General features: G+C 40.5%; 1 protein-coding gene across 1 annotated transcript in view; it reads left to right on the top strand.

Annotated features, from left to right (window-relative positions):
- trabd2a (TraB domain containing 2A) overlaps positions 1 to 22879 on the top strand; it is a gene marked incomplete at its 3' end in the record, with an annotated part of 62227 nt that overhangs the window by 9570 nt on the left and 29778 nt on the right. The window contains exons 3-4 of the mRNA XM_083929481.1: positions 21165 to 21311; positions 21647 to 21821. Coding sequence (XP_083785607.1) covers positions 21165 to 21311; positions 21647 to 21821 — 322 coding nt within the window. The remainder of the gene's footprint in view (positions 1 to 21164; positions 21312 to 21646; positions 21822 to 22879) is intronic.

Below are 22879 nucleotides of genomic sequence, written 5' to 3'. Positions count from 1 at the left end.
CTTGAATCAGCAGTTTTGTGGGAAAATGTCTGGTACCATTAATCAGATCTGGGAGGTAACATGTGAACAGACAGCTCACCCTAAACCAAAAGTCATTGGACAGGACGGACGCTGTCACAAAGTGTGAGCCTCCCCAAAACTCCCACACTGTGTTGTCCCGATCTTAATGACTGCTGAATGTTGGTTATGTAGATGCTTGTCCTTATTTTATAGCTCAGCATGGGCAGCGCTTTGGACAAGCTGCTACTGATTTCGAGAGTTTGCCCGCAGAGGAAAATCTGTCTCAATCCCCTTCGTAATGAGATTAGACGGCAAAATGAGTACACTGATGATAATGGTGATGAGGAGGGGTGGGAAACTTTTGGAATCCTACGATTCGATTTGATTCGATTCTATTCCGATTCACTGTGTCCTGATTAGATTCAAAAGTGGGTCTTGATTCAAGCCCTCCGTGCTCCGTCAACATAACTTCATTAACAACATACAAAAATCGATATTTGCCATTTGTGAATCGATTTGACAATCAAAAAGGTAAGGTTCATGATAGTTATGTGTTTTTTTCCTTTCTCTCTAATGGTGAGACTGTCTGCATGTGTGTATGCATGTGTACTGAATTAAAAAGAAAAAGATAAAAAAAACTTATGTCTTCTTAAATTTATAGTAACAGTCTGGGAAGGTCTGTCAGGTCTGCACAGTAAATATAGAGTTTTCTTACTCAAGGAAAGCCGGACTACTACTTAAAGTTTAAAAAGTTTATTAGAAAAACAACAGCAACGATTCTTCTGCTTGGCCAAGGGGTCTCTCTAGGGTCAGAAACAGCAGTCATCCTGTTAACTGCTATCTCCAAACAGTGAACAAAAAGATCACAGAGAGCCCCCCTTCACAAAGCATTTGTACAGCAATAAAGCTCATGGGTTGTTGTGATTGGTTCAGACTGGCTCTCTTTCGTTCACAAGTTGAATCCTCTGCCACCTGGTCACACGGTTCCTCCAATAATCCACCAGCTCCTGTAGAAAGAACACTCCCTAGTCTGTAGCATCTACTTCCTGGTGGGTTGACCCCCCTCATATTACTGCAACATCCTTTAATTATGCCATCTGTGTTAAATCGATAATAATATGAAAGCATGCTTAATCATTTTTATTTAACTTCTATATGTACACAGTGAGTAATAACAAAACTTCAATTATATTGTGACACAAATTAACACTTCATGTTTAAAAATCCCCACATCAGCAACTGCTAGCAGATGCTTAACTTTAAGCAAATACTGGAAATACGTGGCTTTATGGGGAGGTTGTGTTTGGTACTTTTTTTTTTTGACTGGCTGACTTCCCATAATCACGGAACTTTTTTTTTTTTACGGACAACCAGGTGTTTACTGTCCGAAGTTCAGCAAGGTGAACTCTAGGCTGCAGAGCAAAATCTGTGCACAATCACATGTGGGGCATCTGCTTCATACCTCTGCCACCTTGGTCAAAACAGCGTCCCTTCTGCTGCCTGTCCTCATTGAAAGGACTGGAGGAGGCGAGTTACTCTTAACTGTAGCTTCACATTTACCGTACAGATATACAGCAAGAGTGGTATTGATCTTCTTATCTAATTCTTGGCAAGAAAACAAATGTGCGTTTGTGTGTGTTAGGGAGAGAAAGAACGCATGCTGGCTCATATTACACAGCAATATACTGGCAACAAATCTTATTAAATCTCCTTCGTCCCATTGGAGAGAACCAATTGATTCAGTGATCACCAGAGCACAATGGCCTGCAGTGATGAAATGTATACATGTGCTCAAGGGTAGACAGCCAAAAAAATGACAAGAACAGCAATAAATCTTAACATGTCCTTGAATGTATTAAGCTCATTAAGGTTTTTTCAAGTGGGACTTTAATACTTTGCCAGATGATTGTCTTGGCTTGAAGTATATTCATTTGTTATTTGGACAAATGATGAATCATGGACATTTTTAAATAAACGATGAAGCAGTTTTTTCCAGGAATTTTTTATCATATGGGATATTAATAGGAAACATGCCATGTCATTTGTCAAAAACAGAAAAAGTACATGTTTGTGCGATTAAAGTGAAATATGTTAACATACACTCAAACAGTCACCATGACTGTTAGATAAATACACCTGCTAGGATGCTCTCATTTTCAGTACAGCGGCACATTTATTCCCACTCATAGTCACATTGTAAGAAATGATTTGTCTCATATGTTGTTTATTTTTCTTTGTCCTCAAATAGTTTATGGCAATTTATAATTTTACTTCTCTCTACTTTGATCAAAGGGAGTAAACTTTCCATGTTTAGTCGCAGTGTGGTGTGTGTTTGTCCAGTGTGTATTTGTTCATATAATTGCCTTCATCCGTTTATTATTGTTTGCGTCTGTGTGCACGTGCATTTCTGTGCATGTTTGCAAGAGTTCATGTTCGTGTATGAATAAGCGTTTGTATGTGTGTGTGTACATGTAAGTGTGTGTGCGTGTATACAGTTCTGTGATTGAATTTCCAACAAGTCCTCACAGCTTCCTTCGAGTCCCTGGTTTCATGTGGCAATGAGGTGCTTGATTTCTTCCCCACTGTTGACCAAACAGTCCCATATTAGATGTCTGACATCTCCTTAGACATTATCTGTCCATCTGTCTGGAAACATGACACCGGAGACAGAGATGCTGAACTCGTCTCGCTTACAAAACTCCCTTTTTTCAAAAGCGTTACAGAAGGTCCATCAACAAGTCACCCTGAAGAGAAACGACTGAACAAAAAAGCCCCAGAGGTCATCAGTGTGATTTGTTTGATATGTGGACTATTGATAGAGACTAATAACCCTAACCCTGTGAGTTTGTACTGATTATACGATGAATTGAATCAGCCTTACTTCTGTTTTAGGAGTGTATGTTCGTGGCCACTAAACACTTGTTGTATGATTACGAGCAAACCCCCACCCCATCTTTGCTGCTGTCATATCAATGTAGTAATCATTTCACAAATTGTATTTCCATTCCTGTGCAAGTCCACCCATTTACAACATTTAGTTTTTTACGGGCATTCGATTGAAAGCGGATTGGATGCAGCAGGATGGGGCCAACTGCATGCCAAGAAAAAACTTAGATCCTTGAAAGTATATGAAGTTATCACCCCAGTGGAGGAGAGACTGACTTCTGGGGACTGCTGCAGGATTTTCAAGGTTATGTAAAGCAAATAGGGATTTAATGGCTAGTCTCTCTAACATGAAGTGATAGTTTGACTTTTTCGAAATGGGGTCGTAAGAGGTACTTATCAATAGTCAGAGTATTACCTACAGTAGATGACGGTCAGCATGTCCCCAGTTTTGAGAAGCAGTCAAGAGTCCCGACATGGAAGCTCCATATCAGTTTATGTGTAGATCACAGTGTATTAGGATAGAATAGAATATTTTCACCACAACTTTCAGTCAGACAGCCCTATCCTTTGACATTACATTTTCAAAACAACATAAAAACCTGCATAATGATGCTGTTACAGTTACCTGGCAGTAAATGGTGTACATTGTTTGTAATGCTTTAGTTGGTTAAATGGGTCCAAGCCACAGTTCATTACAATTACTGAATCAATTATTTGATATACTCCAAAGATGCATGTATAATAGCTCAAAGGAAACAAGTAAAGATAACTCTTGATGTAATTACAGATGGAATCTCTGCCACTGCTTTGTTTAGCCTGTAGTTTTCCACTCACTTTGCCAACATCTGATTATGAAACCTCGCAGAGGGCAGCCCATTGAGACACAGTGAAATTTGAAAACATTTGTGATTCTGATATCTTGCAGTGTGCCTCCACCTTAATTTAAGTAAGAAAAGCTCAGCATCTACAAATGTACTTAACACTCACTAACAGCAGCCTCCCCATGTTTAAAGCTAATGTAAGTTATACCTCAGAGCAATTAGAGTCATTACAATGCAAATTTCAATTTGTTTGGTGGCCATCATTCCTTCTATTGTTGTGTAAATCCAGATTTTTGCAGGCCTGAATCTGGTCAGGCCCCTAGGGTCATTGTTATTGCTAAGCTATGACCAATCAGCACTCAATTAGCACGTGACTGATAAAAATTAAGGAATGCCATACATGGTCTTTTTTGGGCAAAAAAGTAATTTTAAGAATTCCGGTGAATTGAAAGACTTCTGTAGGCCTACTGTAATACTGTAATGCTATAGTGTCAAAATACAGTTGATTTGTTAGTGGATTAAAGTTAATGATAATAAACACCTTATGTGATGTTTCCATTGTTTTAACATGTCGTCATTCAGAGGGCGATAATCAGTTTTCTCCATTTATGATACAAATTCTTGGTCTATACATTTTTCTGCAGACTGGAACATTAATGCACCACTTTCTTGGGCTTCGCATTGTTGTTAAATTAACCTGTTAAATAATATTAGCATTTGATTGACTAATAGCTGTCAGTAGCTGCTTTCACATTTACTTTCAACACTCACTTTTGGCACGTATTTACTTTTGCCATTAGGAAAATGAATTAGTATTGTATTGTTGAAATACTTAATACGTTTCAGCAATTTATCTAACAAACACTAATTTCCATACTGCCACATTTTGTGAATTAAGTGTTAACGACATTAGCAACTTCTCATTGACTGAAATGTTTGAGCTTTAGGATTGTTCACATTGCATGAGAATATTGTCCCAGGTCCCATATTGTAAAAAGTGTGATTTCTATGTCTTTTTTGATTATAAAGCCAGTCAACCTCTCAAAGCTGATTAACCATAGCAGACTGGGCTTTTTGAGAGAAGGGCTCAAAGAGACAGGCACTCAAACGAAGCGTTTCAGACAGAGGGTGATCATAGGTATATTCAGACAGACAGTATGAGAAAAATAATGTGTTTTTTTTAACATTAAAGCATGTAAACATGTTTAGTAAAAACCCATAATACAAGTATGAACCTGAACATTAGCATAATGTGTCCACTTTAAGGTGTTGCTTATGAGTGAAAAGTGGCTACATGCTAAGAGGAAAAGGTGCTCGCTGACATAATAGCTATCAGATAAGATGAGAATGATAATTTCTTACAATATGATACACATCAGTAGTAAAACACTGAAATATTACACACCTGGAGATACAATTTAAATATTTTAAATATTGTCAAGCTGAAGTAGAAATTTAAAAAAGAAACATATATATGTTTGAATTTGAGTTTTGACAATCAGTCATTTTCACAGTACTGAGTACAAGTACATTTATTTTGATTTAACTGCAAATACATGAAAGATAAAGATGCTTTTTAAGATAGGGAGTTAGTTTTCAAAAGTAGCATTAACCTCTCACAGTTTGACATGCAGTCTTATAAATTGCTACTGGTGTACTTATGCTTTCTCTGTACTCTGGTTTGTGGCTTCTCTGCATTAAATCAACCCTGTAGAAATGAGCCAAACCGGGCTGGACTTCAGCCGAGCAATACAAGGCCAAAGCTGTCCACAAGCTCCAACACAGAGGATTAATAGTTTCTGCTTCCTTGTAGAGTGTCACCTGGCTCTTGTGGAAAGGTTTTGTGCAGCAGCCACTTTGGGATTAATTTGATTTGTTATTTGTGACGGCAAAAAGGAGAAAGGATTCATTTTTCTTATATTTGCTTTGAGGTAACCTTAATGTTTGCATAGAAATGTTGAAACCTGAGACTATTTGGCTGGTTAGTTAATAGAAATATACAGAGTTTACTCAAGCATGCTTGTACAAACTAGAGCTAAAACATGATGCACATGATCAGGGACACTGATAAAACATTTTTAAACTTATACAACTACGGTAGTTTCTGAGCCAACCTCCCCATAAATCCACTTGTTTCTTTCTGGCTCCAGTCCACATTTTTGGTGGCTTTAGTGGAATTTCACAGGTGAGCGTGACATAGGAGGGTTTTGTGAGACTTTGCGGTTCCTCACAGATGTTTTGACCAGACTTCAATTCAGACATGCAAATATCTTGACGCTGTCACGTATCTATATATGTACCAGGAGTAAAGTAAAGAAGGAGTTCTTTCACTTGGATCATTTTTTTAACCAACTCTTCAACATTCATGCAATTGCTTGTCTGTAACTTGTCAAGTTTGTGTTGACTGTCTTTATAATTGCAGGTTGCTTGAATAATCAGTATGTGCTTGTAAGAAATGAATGTACTGCACTGATGGATGGACAGCATTTTGAGACAGTATATAAGACCTGAACAAAATTGAATGAATTCCAATTGAATCAATGTGATTACAGGATCCACTCCAGGAGCTGAAATTATTGAGCACAAATGTTATGCTAATTACCAATAAATAGCAAGCTATCTTGACAGTGCTGGCCTTCAAGGGGACAGAGAGCTGAAGAGTCTAAAATAAATTATCATAGCTTAATAGCTTTCTTTCACCATTTACTTTTATTTAACCTCCTTGTTGGATTAAAAACTCTTCCACAAAAGCTATCAATCTAATGAGTTTCCTAATTGGCTGCTAGCAATCGTGTTAGCTTGAAGGGCTATAATTTCCTCTTCAATGATATTTTATTGAATACAATGGTGTGCAATGATGAGCAATTTGCCGCAGGGAAGAACCAGGCATCTATTATAAGACCATGGTACAACTCAGCCTCGCTGCAATTTTTTTTTGGAGACAGGTATCCACAAACGTGACAATTGTGTATTATGCATTTTTGATGAATGAGTTTGAGTTTTTAGATTTCTAAAACCTCCCCCGAGCTGAGAAAAGGGATTTTAAAACCTGTGATACCATCACAATGTAAAGAAACGAGCGGAAACTCACAGGCGGGGCCAACGAGAGAAATAATGTACTATTATATCTTACTAGTGCTAGCCCAGCTGGCTAGCAAAATAACAATTGGCTCGCCAGCTTCACCAGTTTACATCTGTGAAAAGTCACTGTCATCAGGCTACTGACACAAAACAAGAATATTTTGTGACAAATGTGGGGTACTTTCTCGAGGACAAGTAAATGTTACCTTTTGGTGTGACAGCGACTTAATTACGCCATCGCCATCTAACACCTGCATGTGCTAGATTAGATGATCCTGGTGTAAAGTCTTCCTTGTCAGAGAGACATCTCAAACTGTACATTAAACCACAACAAACAATAGCTTCCATGAGCAGCATGATGTAAAAGGTGACAGATGTCCAGTATGAGGAATGTCAATTATCTCAACGAAGGATTGCTTGAGCACATCATAGATGTTGTCAAACTATATGCTGTCTTTTGTTGGTGGTCTTGTGAGGCGTCCTGGATGTAGAATTTTTTTTCTAGCACTGTGACACACTGCAAGTCGTAGTAAAAGAGCTGTCCTGCTTAAAGCTCATCATTGTTCCAGATGCTCCTGTTACCAGTATTTACCACCTACAGTATGTAAAAATGTGCTGAAAACAGTGTTCTTTTTAGATCTTTTCAGTGGAACATATTTCATTTTGATTCATAGTTGTTGCTTCTTGGATGACTGACAGGTATTGGTCTGAACACAACTGGAAATGTGATGGTCCGCTGCTCTGACTCTTTTTTGCACCCGCAGAGGAGAGACATGAAGAGATGTTGTACAAACCTGCGGTGTGTGGTTGTGTTTTTATCTGTGAAGCTTCCCACGAAGCAAGTAGCAGATAATATTTCTGATTTGTAATGCAGACACTTCTATTTTTCTCTTTTTTAAATTTTCTTTCCCAAAAGTGGTCAACAATACAGTAATGTCATTGCTGGTATCAAAGGCAGTGTTGACATCTGATATACACACACACACACACACACCCACACACCACCACACAAACACACACACACACACACACACACACACACACACACACACACACACACACACACACACACACACACACACACACACACACACACACATAGAACATATTGAGGTGTATGTAACTATTATATGCACACATGCTTTTAAGCATTTCTGCAGGCATCCACACGTCAGACTAACCCATACATAAACATGTGTATCAGATTCCTCCCACCACCCAGAGTCAGTTCCACTCTATGGATGAAGGTCTTCAGGGTTGTTTCTACCCAAAGCCTGTTTGTGTGTTGGGTGTTTGTCTGAGCTGCGGTAGCTGAGATCATAAAACCTGTAAGAGCTTAACAGCAAGGCCACTGTTTGGTCTCTCAGCTCATTTCACCACTGTGTTTCATTCTCTGTGCGTCTGTCTTCGCTGTGTTCCGGTCCCTTGAAAAAAGATTTTAACAACTTTGGTCTAATTTTAATAGCTTTGTATACCATTCTGGATATGAAAACTTTTTTAAACTTTTCTCGGTTGGCCCACTGTTTTGGTCCAGACAGAAATATCCAAACTTTTAGACAACTTAACATGAAATTTTGTATAAACATTCATAGTCCCCAGAGGATTAAACGAATCGACCTTGGGCCACCTTTAGGGGGCCATTTTTTTTAGCTATGGGATGGATTGCCATACAATTTGGAATAAACATTCATGATCCCCATTTGATGAAAATCGACCTTGTAGTCCGTATTTTTTCTGCATCCATTAAAGTCTTTACAAAGTAGTTTGACCAAATTTCGTCACCTAAAATTACATCCGATAAGCTTGTTTACTTAGTCTCCCAGCACAAAGCACCCAGAATACAGAGATGCAGGATATAAAGTATAATTTCATAACTCTGATAGCACACTTTCAACGGATGGAGACAGAGAGAGAGGGAGAACAGCTCAGTCCCTTCAAGTACTAGTGATGCCAAATGCAAGATGTGGCAAAGAGTGGCGACAGCTGAGTACCTCCTGGAGAGAAACAAGGGAGATAATATGAGAGAAATAAATGCAATAAATAGAAGAATAAAACATGTTGGACTCAGTGTACTAGGTTTCTATGCGCAGAAAGATAAAAAACAAAAAATATGCATTTGGTGTGCAAAGGCCTGCACTTTTTTTTTTAACAAATGAAAGATCTCCCTTTACTTCACTAAGTTTTAGCATTGATTTCATGGGACATGAGTGATCTTAAACACACACACACACACACACAAAGTCCAGTGTCACTTGGGATGTGCTAAAACATTTTCCCATGAATTCAATTATATTTGCAGTGTTACTCCGCATATGTCTCTACAGAAACACTTACGATATGATTCCTAAGAATACTTTGCAGCTGAATCCCCATATCGTGTTTTAAAAATGGGATGGATGCAAACCACTCTGTCCCTGCATCTCTCAGTGTATGTCTTTTACTCGTTGTCTCTCTTGCCACAGCAATTCTTCCCCCTATCTAAAATTGGAAGTTTAAAAAAAAAAAAACTTTTCATTGATGTAGCTTTGACAGTTGTTATTTTGGTCATGACCTCACACGACAGGAGCATGTTTATGCGTGTACCATCCTCAGTGAATGCAAAGGGACATTTTTCTGAAACGCATTTAGGATGTTTGGATGCTTTTCATATTTTGTTGGCTCTTTATAAGTCTGTGGTTGTGAGGTTGTGGGTTGTGGCAGACGTCTGCACAACAACAACAACCGTTTCTCTCTTCCCTCTAACTCGCCCTCTCTCTGTCTTCACATCTTTCCACCTTTCCTCTTTATCCCTTTCTCTTTTTTCTTTCCCCTACAGGCATTTCCTCTCTTTCCTCCTGCTGTCCGTATCTAAATATTGTTTTTTCTTCCGTTTATCTCTCTCAGTTCCTTTGTCTCTTTTATTGATCACTCTTTCACCACAGTAAACAGATGCCTTTCTCAGATGGTTTGGATACTACAACCTATTTTCCATTACAGAGAGGTCGAGCACATTTTGCCTTGAGTCAGTGTTTTTATTTAGAACAAGGCAATTGATACAAGCTGACGGAAAGTGTTTACATGCATACATATTAATGTGAATCTGCACGGCTGTAACTAGATGTGTGTGCAGGCCAGTTTGGTTTGGTTTACCAGCAGTGCTTTGGTTCTGAGTCCGGGCCAGTGGTTTAAGGGAACTGCAGATACTCGTAAATAGCGCTGTGTGGGTTTTTGATTCCTACTGTCTCTTCTCTATCTGACTTCTGCAAAGGCGAACATTGGAGATTTATTTCTGGCACTGCTGTCTGCTTATTTTTGTTGTCCATCGCTGACTGAGAACATGCCGTCTTACTGTAACAGCATTGTACACATCATCCTTTGTAGTAGATTTGATGTCTTTAAGACAGTTCATCCTTGAGTTTGTCTGAAACAAAAAACAAAACAAATCCGCAACGTTCAAGATATGTGATTTTCATTAGACAACTTCTAAATATGTGACATAACGTGATTTTCATTTCCCTATTAAAGTTTGCTATGCTATAACATTCATGGAGTATCTACTATAAGCAGGGCTTTTAATTTGAAGACACAGTCCTTTGCAATGTGTGTAATGTGTGCAAACTGGACTGAGATTTTTTCTCCAGCTAAATAAATTAAAGTTAAATAAAAGTAATATAAAATATATGGGTTGGGAATATGACAATAAAAAGAAGAAAATTAGTATTTCATTTACTAAAGTACAGTAAATGTGTCTGAGATATTACTTTTTTTTCATGAAAATATTATGACAACAGTGTATTTTCCTGTCCTAGAATATAACAACGTAATAAAATAAAAAATAAAAATACAATTTTCAAAGGTGACATACTATGCTCCTTTTCTAGTTCATACATATATGTTGGGTTACTAATAAAATACATTACCCCCGATTTTAGCGCCTGTCTCTTTAAGCCCCCCTCCCGAAAAAGCTCAGCTCAGCTACTGGCTGCTAATTGATACATTATCAAACTGAAAGATTCATAATATTATATTTAACATCTTTCCTTCACAAACACATGCATGAATTAATAAATAAAGTGTGCATTAAGGTTGAGATTGACAGGTTTTTAATAGTTATTTATGTGACTTCGGTAATGGAGCGGCCATTGTAGGAAGTCCATTAGTGACCTTTAAAGTCTTGAAGAGGTCAAACTGTCTGACCTCAGCAGAAGCTATGTGCATATGTGTGTGTGTTATTGTGTTTTGTCCTGTCTTTAAAAAGAACCATGCTAAATGTATTCCAAAATTATACCTGGTTGAGTTTTATGGCCTGAAATTGACAGTCGAGGGCTTGAAATAGAGTAGTAGTAGAAGAATAGTAACCAGTATAATGCACACTGAAGACTAGTCTGCAGGTGGTCTTTGGGACTGTCAGTGATTGCAACATGGCTACTTTTTAACTGCATTAATGCAGCTAATCTTGCTCCTATTTACTCTTTCCCCGTTTGCTTGATAACACACACACACACACACACACACACACACACACACACACACACACACACACACACACACACACACACACACACACACACACACACACACACACACATACACACATACAATGTGAATACTTAGATGAACAGTGTGTGTCCAAACTAAGTGCTCACAGCTGTATTGGTTTGAATCCCTGCATGAAGCAGTGTTGTTCTTGACTTGTGCCATCCCGAAGATTAACAGCGTTCCAGTCAACAGACAAGTCTTAAAGATTGATGGCTGTTTTCCTTGTGGCTTGCTGTGTTTTCAAGACCCTCGTGTTGTTTCTTAGCGGACTGATGGGCTGAGTGATTGGCCAGCTGCTCTGTGGGGTTTTGCATGTGCCTGGGTGTCTGTGTATGAGAAACAGAGAGAAAGAGGGGAAGAGTGACAAGTGAAGTCTATGCACAGTGGATGTCTGTGGCTGCTGATGCACAAACTCTTCTCTCCTGTTTGGTCACTGAGTGTGTGACGAAAGGTGCCACCATAGTGTGTGTGTGTGTGTGTGTGTGTGTGTGTGTGTGTGTGTGTGTGTGTGTGCGTGCAATTATTTGCATACTTAATGAGGGATTTTAATTTTGTAAGTTAGTCTTAGAACATTTCTCATATATACGTTTTTTTCAATTGATATGTAAATTGTTATGTCAATGGAGAGTTGTGTCAGACATATTCATTATATAATATTGATTATCAATAATTCTCTCAGTAACTTTTCCTTGATTTAGTCTAAATGTCATAAAATGTTCAAAATGCCTGAGGAGACATCAAGAAACTGCTCATTTTATCCAAGACATTAAATCAAATATTCGCCATTTGTAGAATTGGTGGCAATTAACTTTCTGTCAGTTCACTGACCAGCTAATCATTGACTATGACTGACCTTCCATTTCTTTCAATTTTCATTAATTTTTCATTCAATGTTGTATAATAACATGGGAACACATAGTAGTGAAGTAGGATAGAGTGGGGGGTTTGAGAAGTTGACATTTCGATCACCACAATCCCCAATGCGCTCACATGCACGCACACCCACACGCATGCACACCCACACACAAACACAGACCTCCAGCCATTTGGTTTGAGGCTGATTCCCTGTGACAGGCTAAATATTTGGCTGCGTCCGGGCACCAAGGTAAATGCACCCCACAAGAATGTTTTTACAGGGTGAGAGAGAGAGAGAGAGAGAGAGAGAGAGAGAGAGAGAGAGAGAGAGAGAGAGAGAGACACAGACAGACAGACAGACAGACAGAGAAAGAGAGAGAGAGAGAACACTGAAGGAAGGAGAATAGGAACTGTAACAGATCTTAAAAATGTTTTATCAAAATGTATATAATACGAATGTCCATTTATTACATGTTGTTTAGTGCTTCTAAATGCTTAGATAGCGGGTTAAAGAAAGGTGTTACCCCGATGGTGGACCGACATAGTGAATCAACAATACATCCGATAATCTTTTCCTTTAGCTCCACTGTCTTCAAAGGGAAATGTGTCTTGCAGTCATGGTGAAACAGCAGGCACACAGACTTGAACATTGGATACATAAGACAGTAAATATCCTTATTTGACAGATTGATAACATGGGGGTTAAAATAACTTCTCACCCTGTCAGACAAGTAACATAATTTTTTAAGAAACAAAATATCAAACTTGCAGTGGTTCAAGCTTTGTTACTACTATAATTGGAAATTGATTATGTCGGGGTTTTGGACTGTCGATCAGCCAAAACAAGTAATATGAAGACGGCATCCTCTGCTCTGGGATATGTTGACTTACCTCGCAGGGAGGGCCGGATCATGGTCCCCGTGTGGCCCCTGGGCGCTTGTCTTTGGAGACCATCCTCTATATTGGTGTCTTTCTTGCCTTAATCCTTGCAAAATCATCCACCAGATAGTCAATATCTAGCTGTCTGAAGTCTAAAGTTTGACTCTATTGAAGTGACAATTACCTGAAATGTGTGTGACACATGCAACTCCACAGCTCATATTTTATTATGTCTAATTGCCCTTTCAGACAACGTGACAACGGCACCGCTGCACTCTGAAAACCCATTATTTCCATAGGCTTTTGCTACGCCAATATGGCTTTTGGCTAGGTTGAACACTAGGGGGCCCTAATGGCCACACACCAAGAGGTCTGGGGCCTTCACATTGTAAGCACTGAGGGGTCTCGGGGGGCCTAGGGGTTACCTCACGCTAGAAGCATAGCACCCAAAAGCCATAGGAGCCTAGTGGTCATCCTGCGCTGTGTTCACTGAGGGCCCCGGTGTTCAACTTCCTTTGGAAGGTTTGGGGCATACACCACATGCGGCCTGAGACATGGAGGGCCCCTGGCAGTCCGAGGCCCTAGGGCACTGGTCCCACTGGTCTGGTCCATAAAACACAGCCCTGCTTGCAGGGCAGCTGGATGCATGCAATATTACAAGATCATGTAGGAATCGCAGGATCACAAGTTAAAAAGCTCACCTGAAAATCCATCTTGTCAGGCTTCAAGTAATGCGTTTTTGTCCGACCACCATGGCTCAGACCAATCAGCATCCTGTGAGGAGCTACTGGCAGCTACAGGTGTGTACCTGCCCTTTTCCAAACAGTTTCCAATGATGGATTCTCAGATGGTTCTGTGTAACAAACCATCCGTCAGGTCAAATGTGGACACAGTTTTCTAAAATTTCCTATAGATTCAAAGATCCTTTGAATCATAAAAAAAACAACTGACTACATTATCAATGAAAATAAATTAAATTGTCCATTTAAGAATTAGACCTACTTATTGTGGTTAAATATATCCTGTCCAGTGGCACATTTTGAAGAGAAAGAAACTTTGTTTGTGCTCAGCGACCTCAGCTATCAGGCTCTATGAGAGAGCTGATCATGTCAACATTCATTGATTGAACTATTTAAGAATAGGATACATCAATTATACTGGAGGATCTACTCTACTTTCAAAAAGAGGGGGAAAACCAATTTTCGGTCATCATTATTGTTAAATGTTTTTCTCTGTGTCTTTCTTTTTGTCTTTTTTGCTCCATCCTCTCTTTTTCTCCCATGTTGGAAATCTAGGCCCCATATTTCCTTCCTTTAGTCGCATATTTGAAAATGAATAAAGCTATCTTCAAAGGTTTCCTATGAGCTTTGCAGAGGCTGCAGTAATCCACAATGATGACGTATTTAAACACACATACATGCTCATGTATACATGGACAGACACATACATGTACATACAAATATGCAGAGAAAAGCCCTAATCTTGCACAGGTGTATACACACTTGCATGCATGAAAAACAAAGTGAGGAAGTCATGAGTGACCTGAGGAATGCAGGGGTCAAATCTTTAAAGACCTGGCTGATAGAGGGGATGTATAGGATCAAAGGCGTGATAAAGGGAGGGAGCGATGGATGGAAGGAGCGATAGGCTGAGAGGGAGGAAGGGAATGTACAGGATCAAAGAGGAGAGGAAGGGAGTGAAATGATGGGAGGATGAATGAAGGAGTGAGACTAAAGGTGTAGGGGGGATAGTGTAATAGAAAATGTGCTCAGGGGGAGTTGGAAAGACGGACTTGAGGAGAGAAAAGAGACGGGAAGAAAAAGATGAGGAAGGATAGAGGGACAAAACAATAAAGATAACTCAAACTGACAGGTGAGTGTGTCTATGTTTAAATGGTGGGTGTTCAGTCAAAAAGTGAAAGCTCACTTGTGCAGTGGTGAAAGATTTATGCATGTGCAGATGTTTTGTCCGTGTGTGTGTGTGTGTGTGTGTGTGTGTGTGTGTGTGTGTGTGTGTGTGTGTGTGTGTGTGTGTAGGGGGGGAATGTCAGTGAATACCTGCTGAATGAAGCTGTTAACATTTGTTGCAACTAGCCTAGTTAGCCCATTAGACACTCTTGACGGCCATTTCTTTATGAATGTTCATACAGTCCTCAATAAACAGCCTTTTCTAACAACAAATATGTTTTTCAAAGAACTTTAAAGAAAAAAGAGTCACTCTACTTCAGTTAGCGAAATACACTCCACCAGAGTGTATTCTTAATTTAATAATCTTAATCTTAATCTTATTCTAAATCACTTTCATGCTTAAAAAAGTGATTGGGATTTTTACGTTCCCTTCTTTCAGAGCACTGGTTGCTGTGGTCAGTTACAATGATGTCCAAAGCAGGCCCAATATCATGGCAAAAACACTGTCAAAATCCATCCATGATCAGTCATCTTCAACCGCTTGTCCCTGTCGGGGTCGCGGGGGGGATGGGGCCGATCCGAGCTGACATCGTGCATGAGGCGGAGTACACCCTGGACAGGACGCCAGTCTATCACTGGGCACATAGAGACAGACAGAGACAGATAATCATTCACACTCAACATTCCCAACTACTGGCAATTTAGAGTGATCGATTACCCTAACACGCACATGTCTTTGGACTGTGGGAGGAAGCCGGAGAACCTGGAGAAAACCCACGCAGACACGGGAAGAACATGCAAACTCCACACAGAAGGGCCCCAGCCGGGACTCAAACCAGAAGCCCTCTTGCTGTGAGGCGATAGTGCTAACCACCACACCACCATGCTGCCCCCACTGTCAAAATGTATACAAATATCAATGGAAACTTCTCAAGTCACTTGTATAGTATAATCAACTTTTCTACTGTTCTGCTAGGAACTGTCATGCCTTGCCTTAGCAGGTGCAGGCATCAAACAGAGTTTAGCCTGCCAGCTCCCGAGTACAAAAAGTTGAATCTCCAAGTCAGCCCACATGTGAATACAGCCGCTCATTTTCCGATATATTCACACATGGAGCGAGGGGTGTTTTGATTTACAAAAGAGGGGAACAAAAATGTTTAACCGCCTAATTTTCATCTCACACAGACAATACACCATTTTGTTTTTTGCCAGTTACAATCAAACTACACATGTAGAAAGAAGAAATGATTAGGGTTGGGTAATGAACATCAATACTATTTTTTTGAGGTGACCTAAATGCCCCCATAGCTCAGAGTTATGTAGCCAAATGTTGGCATTGTATTCCAGATAATATTATTCTGTGATTGGATAGTTGCGGATTTAAATTTGAATTAGCCAATTTTAGACCATTTTGTACAGTCAACATTATTTACTACAGACAGCTCTGAATTCTGCTGCTAAAATCAGTGTCCTTATCTGGAATATGAAATAAAGGACCAGTTACTTCCTGTAGTTCAAGGAAAACATATAGTCAAATAACCAGATGTCGGTGTGTTAATGTGAACCAGAGTCTCGGTAAAGCCCTGACAATGCTGCTGTGCCCCTGGTAGGTCTTGTTTTAAGGCTCCAACTTATATTTCATTGGTAACATCATTAAGAAGTAACTCAGAATCCCTGTCTCTCTCTATTTCTTACTGTTTCCTTCATGCTCTTCTACTCTGAGTTTTCACTGATAACATCGGTACTAAGAGTTAATTTCTCTCATTATTTGTCTCTCTCTCTTTCCTTCTTTCTGTCTTTTCCTCTCTCTTATTAGTTCAACTGCCAGTGTTTCTTTCGCTGCTGACAACAGACAGACTGCTTTCCCCTCTTTCTTTTACCCCTCTTCGTGTGTGTATGACAGTGAGAGAGAGAGTTGTCTTATTACTCTGATACCATCAGGGAGTCAGGAGGAAGCAGAGGAGGTTGTTGGAAGTCTTCATTTGTACTTGGGAGATGGCCATGGCTCATTGAATTGGCTGCAAGTGCTGGATGCGTGTGTGTGTGTGTGTGTGTGTGTGTGTGTGTGTGTGTGTCTGAGCACATGGTCTGTCAACACAATGTAGATAAGCTACTTTTGAAACTGTTGTTTCAATTAAATTGGAAATGAAGTTGCTGAAACATTCCTTCAATCTGAATAACATCAATTAGCCAGATGCCTTACCATACAAGGAGTTTATCTTTTTGCGTTTACTAGCTCAAATTGTACCAGATTAATTGTGTGACAGGACCACACATACAGTTTACATACGCTATGCATTTATATACAGACAAAATGTGTTTTAGACAAGTTGAGATTAAACACCTCAAGTTATCTTATCTTTACTTGTTATGTCTATGCTGAAGGAGACGGCAGTGTTGAGGTTAAAATATACTGGAGATGAAATTGAGGAGAGCAGTCCGATGTTGAACTGCGTTTGAATGTTACAGGCCGTTGTGTCGTCATCCTCTCCTACTGTTTAAAGTGGGCTTCAATGATGTGAACATCTGTTAGACCTCTGTTGGGAAGAAAAAGAAATTCAAATTGTCCGTTATGTTTATGGACTGAATTTCAGTAGATCATGACAGATCGAATCTTTGCTTTTTTTGGTCAAATTATGATTTTCAGATTACTCATTTTCACTGTCACGTCTGTAGTTGTATGGTTCAGGTGCTTTTGTTCAGTGTGTAGTCTGCTTAACAGTGTAAATAGGCTGATGTGTATCACTTCTAATATATATACTATACTGGCAAATTGAAATTTGGCTCCAGTGCATGCATTTGATAAGTGGATGAATTGATATCACGGTTCTGAACCCATCCTGACAGATGCTCTGAGCATGCTTGCTACTTTTCTTGCAAATCCTAAACTAAGCCAACACACTTTAGAGCGAGTGAAGCGAGAGTTTTTTCAGCCGTCCCGCCGAACACTCCAAATCTCCACATGTGGGAATCTGACTGTGATGATGTTTGCTCTGGATGCACACACCTACCCCACTCCATCTCAACAAGAGGGGACATTTCCATGACAAAGGACAATTATTGACTTTCATTGGCTCCGCTTGCTTTGATATCAGCAAGGGGTGTGTCTGTGTGTCTGTGTGTGCATGCTGGAGGGGGGCAGGTTAGGGGGCAGCGGTGGAGGAGAAGAAGAAACGGGACCTGATGAAAGGAGCTGAGTGGGAAAATGCACCCGCTGACCCACAGTGCACTAACAGAAGAGGAGGATCACAGCAGAGAGAAAGAAATCCTTCATTAACGTTTTCTTTCTTTCACTTCTCCTCACCGCTCCTGTTTTCTGTATCCTTCCTCACTTTCTTGCTTGTGTTTTCTTCCTGTCTATCTCTTTCCACCCCTTAACCTCCCCCTTTTTTTACTCTCTTTCTTTTTATCTGGCTATGACTGATTCACCCCCCCCCCCCCCATTCTACCCCCTCCTCCTCGTCCCTTCACAGCCATAATTTAAGGGGCTGAAAGGCATGGCGAGCGGAGAAAGAGGAGAAGAGAGAGCTGAGAAAAATGGGAGACCCTGCAGATGAGGGCCTTCCTTCACGGACGTGGCACAGATGTGAGGGTGTTTTTTGTGAAATGAGTTGGGGAGGGGCGGCGATAGGCTAATTTGCGTGGCATAAAGACGGGGCCCTTTTCATATGCAGAGCGCTACTTTGATGCGCGGCCGATGAAAGCTGGAGGGAGCGCAGGGGAGAGTAGAAGAGAGGGTGATGGAGGGGTTCTTTGTCCCCTGACAAGAAGGCATCTGCTCCAGGCTGCCCTCCTCTCCTCTTCTCCTCTGCTATACCAAGGCTCCCACAATGGGCCAGTCGACAGAGAAAAGTGTCATCAGAGCACCTTAGAAAACAGAACATAAAAAAACCCAAAAAACACACAGCCGCTTGGGTTGGCCTGGTTGGTGTACGGGTATGCATATCAATGCAGAATGCATCTGACAAAGATCTGCGAGTACACACACACACACACACACACACACACACACACACACACACACAACACACACACACACACACACACACACACACACACACACACACACACACACACACACACACACACACACACACACACACACACACACACACACACACAAACACGTACACAAATGCACACTGAATTGTAAAAACATGCAGACATACTGTAGACACATTTACATAGTTCCACAGCTGACAAAACACATCTTCACTTTGACTGATTGCTCCCATTGAGAAACAAATAAGCCATACAAACTTTCCCTTTTTATGAGATTCAAGATCAATGGCTTGAAGGGTGAAAGGTGTGTGTGTGTGTGTGTGTGTGTGTGATTGTGTGTGTGTGTGGTGGAGAGATCAGAGAGAGACCATGCGCCAAGGTGAGTGGTGGTGGTTTCTTTGTGTATGTCTCAGTCTTGCTGTGTATAGAGCGTAGGACCTTCAGAGTTTGTGTGTGTGTGTATGTGTTTTACGAGCATTTGTGTGCATGTATGCATATGTGTGTCCTCGCTGTACTGATCATAGGCGGCAGGCTCACCAGGGCCCTCTCACCAAACACTGGCTGATTTCACGCTCGCACAATAGCTGAATCTCTGTAGCAGAGCACAGAGGGGTTTGGCAGGAAAAACTCCAACTGTCTCTTATGCTATAGTAGTATGTACATTAAATGTATATATTTTATTTAGTTAACTACTTGTTTGGGATTTAGATCACGTTTGGGGTTTTGTCACTTGAGAGGGTGTCCCATCTTCAGGTCAAGAATATAATTTGTCCATTACTTTATGACCTGATAGAGATCCTCCTCAGCTGTAATTTGTGTTTCGTGCTCTGTATCAGAACTGTCTCGGAACCCTGTCATCTTACTACTGGGGTCCCTCAAGTTTCAGTCCTGGGGCCCCTCCTCTTCACTCTGTACACCAACACCCTTGGTTCTGTTATTCTCTCACATGGCTTGTCATATCACAGCTTTGCTGATGACACCCAGCTAACTCTTTTTTCCCCAGTCTGACACACACGCAGCAGAACGGATCTCTGCCTGTCTGACATTTCTCAATAGATGTCTGCACACCACCTGAAACTCAACCTAAACGAGACAGAGTAGCTTTTTCTTCCTTGAAAAGACAATTATGTGGTAGCCCCCTCCCAGACTGCAAGGAACCTGGGTGTGACACTTGATGACCACCTCTCCAGCACAGGTTGTTGTCCAGGATCTTGTCATCTCGGCACTTCACTAGTGTAACTCCCTCCTGGCTGGTCTTCCTACCTGTGCCATCTGCAGCTCATCCTTAATGCAGTGGCAGCTGGTCTTCAAGTTCTTACACGCTCCTCCGCTCCCTTCACTGGCTTCCTGTAGCTGCTCGCATCCGTATCAAGACACTTGCAATTGCTTATTGTACTACTAACGGATCAGGCCCAGCTTACAACCAGGACATGATTAAACCGTACACCCCAGCCCGCCCACTCCGCTCTGCATCGGCAAATCGACTTGCCAATCCCTCACTGAGAGAAATACAGTCACTCGATAAGTCACAACAGTTTGTTGTCCTGGCTTACAAATGGTGGAACAAGCTCCCCATCGATATTCGGAAGGCAGCAAATCTACACATTTTCTGCCTCAGGCTAAAAACGCATCTCTTTTGACTGCACGTTAGCTAAGAAGATGATGGGAAAAAAAGCATAAAGATAAACGGTATTTTGCTTCCCTCCATGACACCAATGCACTGTAGCGTAGGTTCGCCGAGATTCGCCTGTCGACACTAAACGCATCAGCTTGCGTCATCCTACAAGGATCTCTTTAAATATGGCCTCACAAAGGCGCTAGCATGACTGTAGAATGTTGGATATGTTGGATAAATACATTTTATGCTTCTTAAATTGAAACCAATTTAGCCTTTGTCTGCTGTCAGTTTATGTCACAGCTTACATAAAACAATTCCCCTTCACAGCCAGACACATTAAACAACATTATTTCCATGAGCAGTTTTAAACTACTTGAGTGATTTTAAACTCAATGAGGTTCTTTAACTTGAGATAACATATTTGTATTTCATATTTTTTTTGGGGGGGAGTTTTTCATGTAGCTTAATTTATGTACATGCATGTACATTTATTTGCCTTTGCTGATTTAGTACAACCATGAGGCCAGAGAGTGTTTGTGTCTTTCATCAGGGTGAGAAATAAATTGATCATAACTAATTGTTATTGTGTGATTCCAGGTGATCTTTGCCCTGAACCAGACATTATTACAGCAGGAGTCTTTAAGAGCAGGAAGCCTGCAGGTCCCATACACCACTGAAGATCTCATCAGACACTACAACTGTGGAGATCTCAACTCCATCATCTTCAATCATGACACCTCACAGGTCAGTCTTATCTTATCTAATGTATCAGTGGCCTTTAACTCCTTTCCCTCTCTGTAATAAGCTAGGAGTCATTATGACCCCTTGACCTTTTGGAGTGTCCCAGTGACACGACCCTTGACCTTTTACCGTCACCCCTAACCCTCTGAACAACCTTTCATCCCCCACACCTCCTCCTAACCCCCTCTTCTACCAGCTTCTCTACAGTATCACAAATTTAAGCTCCTCTTTCTTCCTTCCACCACCCTTGCTGCGTCTTTCTCTGTATTATTTCCTATTCTTCTTCCCAAAAATCCCCAAATGATTAATGGCTTAATCATCCCCCCTGCATCTTCCAGGTCCCTAACTTCAATAATGTGACACTGCCACCCAGCGAGCAGGTGACCGCCCAGGAAATAGACAGCTACTTTCGTCAGGAACTCATCTATAAGAGAAATGAGAGGATGGGAAAGAGGGTCAAGGCACTGCTAGAGGAACATCCCGACAAGAGCTTCTTCTTCGCCTTCGGAGCAGGTTGGTGTAAAATATGCAATATAAAGGAATGGAATGTGGGTTGTCAATGTGTAATATGTCAGTAAAAGTATCAACTCCCCAGATGCCAGTGTTTCAGGCTCGAATGTCAGACAAATTATAACATTTAGGTATTTTAAGCCCAGGTTTGCCCAAAGATTACAATGAAACATTAAGTCATCCAACTACTTGCAGTGTGCCAGTCTGTAGCATCATGAAACCGGCTAATTTACACCAATGTGACTAGACACAATGGTGTATCATCCCCAAAGCATCTACTCTCTACTTCCGTTCTATCTTATGACTTTTCAGGGGTTTTCGTAGGTGGATATAGTCTGTAATGTTTTAAAATATGAATGAGGATAGTGATACTGAGATACTTGCTACAGTTACATTTCCAGTAGTGATGAAAAACCGAAAATAATTTCCTTTCCGTCATTCACTACCTCTCGCTAATGTCTCTCCCTCTCTTTATTCACTCTCTAGCTCACTCAACCCCATCTGCTCTCTCTCTCATTGAAGTACTCAATAAGATTACTTTTATCTTTCGTCCGTACAACAAAATGACTCAAATTCCTTGTTTTGTTTGGAGGTCTTAACAGACCGAGCAGTTTAACAAACTCATGTAGAGATAGAGAAAACACAGACAACTTGAGAAAGTGGAGACAGAAATCCCAACTGATCAGAGAGGTGGAACTCGCTGATGAGCTTTTTCTTTCTAATCTGGGTCAAAATAACTCCTGTCAGATATATAATTATAATAATATAATAATTATTTATTATAATAATACATTTCCTAATCCGTATTTTCTTTATTGGATGGGACAAATATACTGTTCTGTTCTGTTTTCCCCCCAGGACACTTCTCTTACTTATTTTTCATGACAGATTTCCATTTTTCAATTTTCCCTCACATTGTTTGTGGATTCTGTCAATAAGCAGCCCTGCAAATCAACAGCAGCTTAGTTGACTAAACTAAAGCAGACGAGACGAAACCATTGATCTACAGCTTTATCAGCTCAAGGTCCAAATAAAACAGTTGTGTTTCTCTATAGCAGCAG

Source organism: Echiichthys vipera (genome assembly GCF_963691815.1).
Source record: "Echiichthys vipera genome assembly, chromosome: 16".
NCBI lineage: Eukaryota > Metazoa > Chordata > Actinopteri > Perciformes > Trachinidae > Echiichthys > Echiichthys vipera.
Note: the sequence above shows the minus strand (reverse complement) of the source record. Positions and strands in the feature narration are given on the sequence as shown.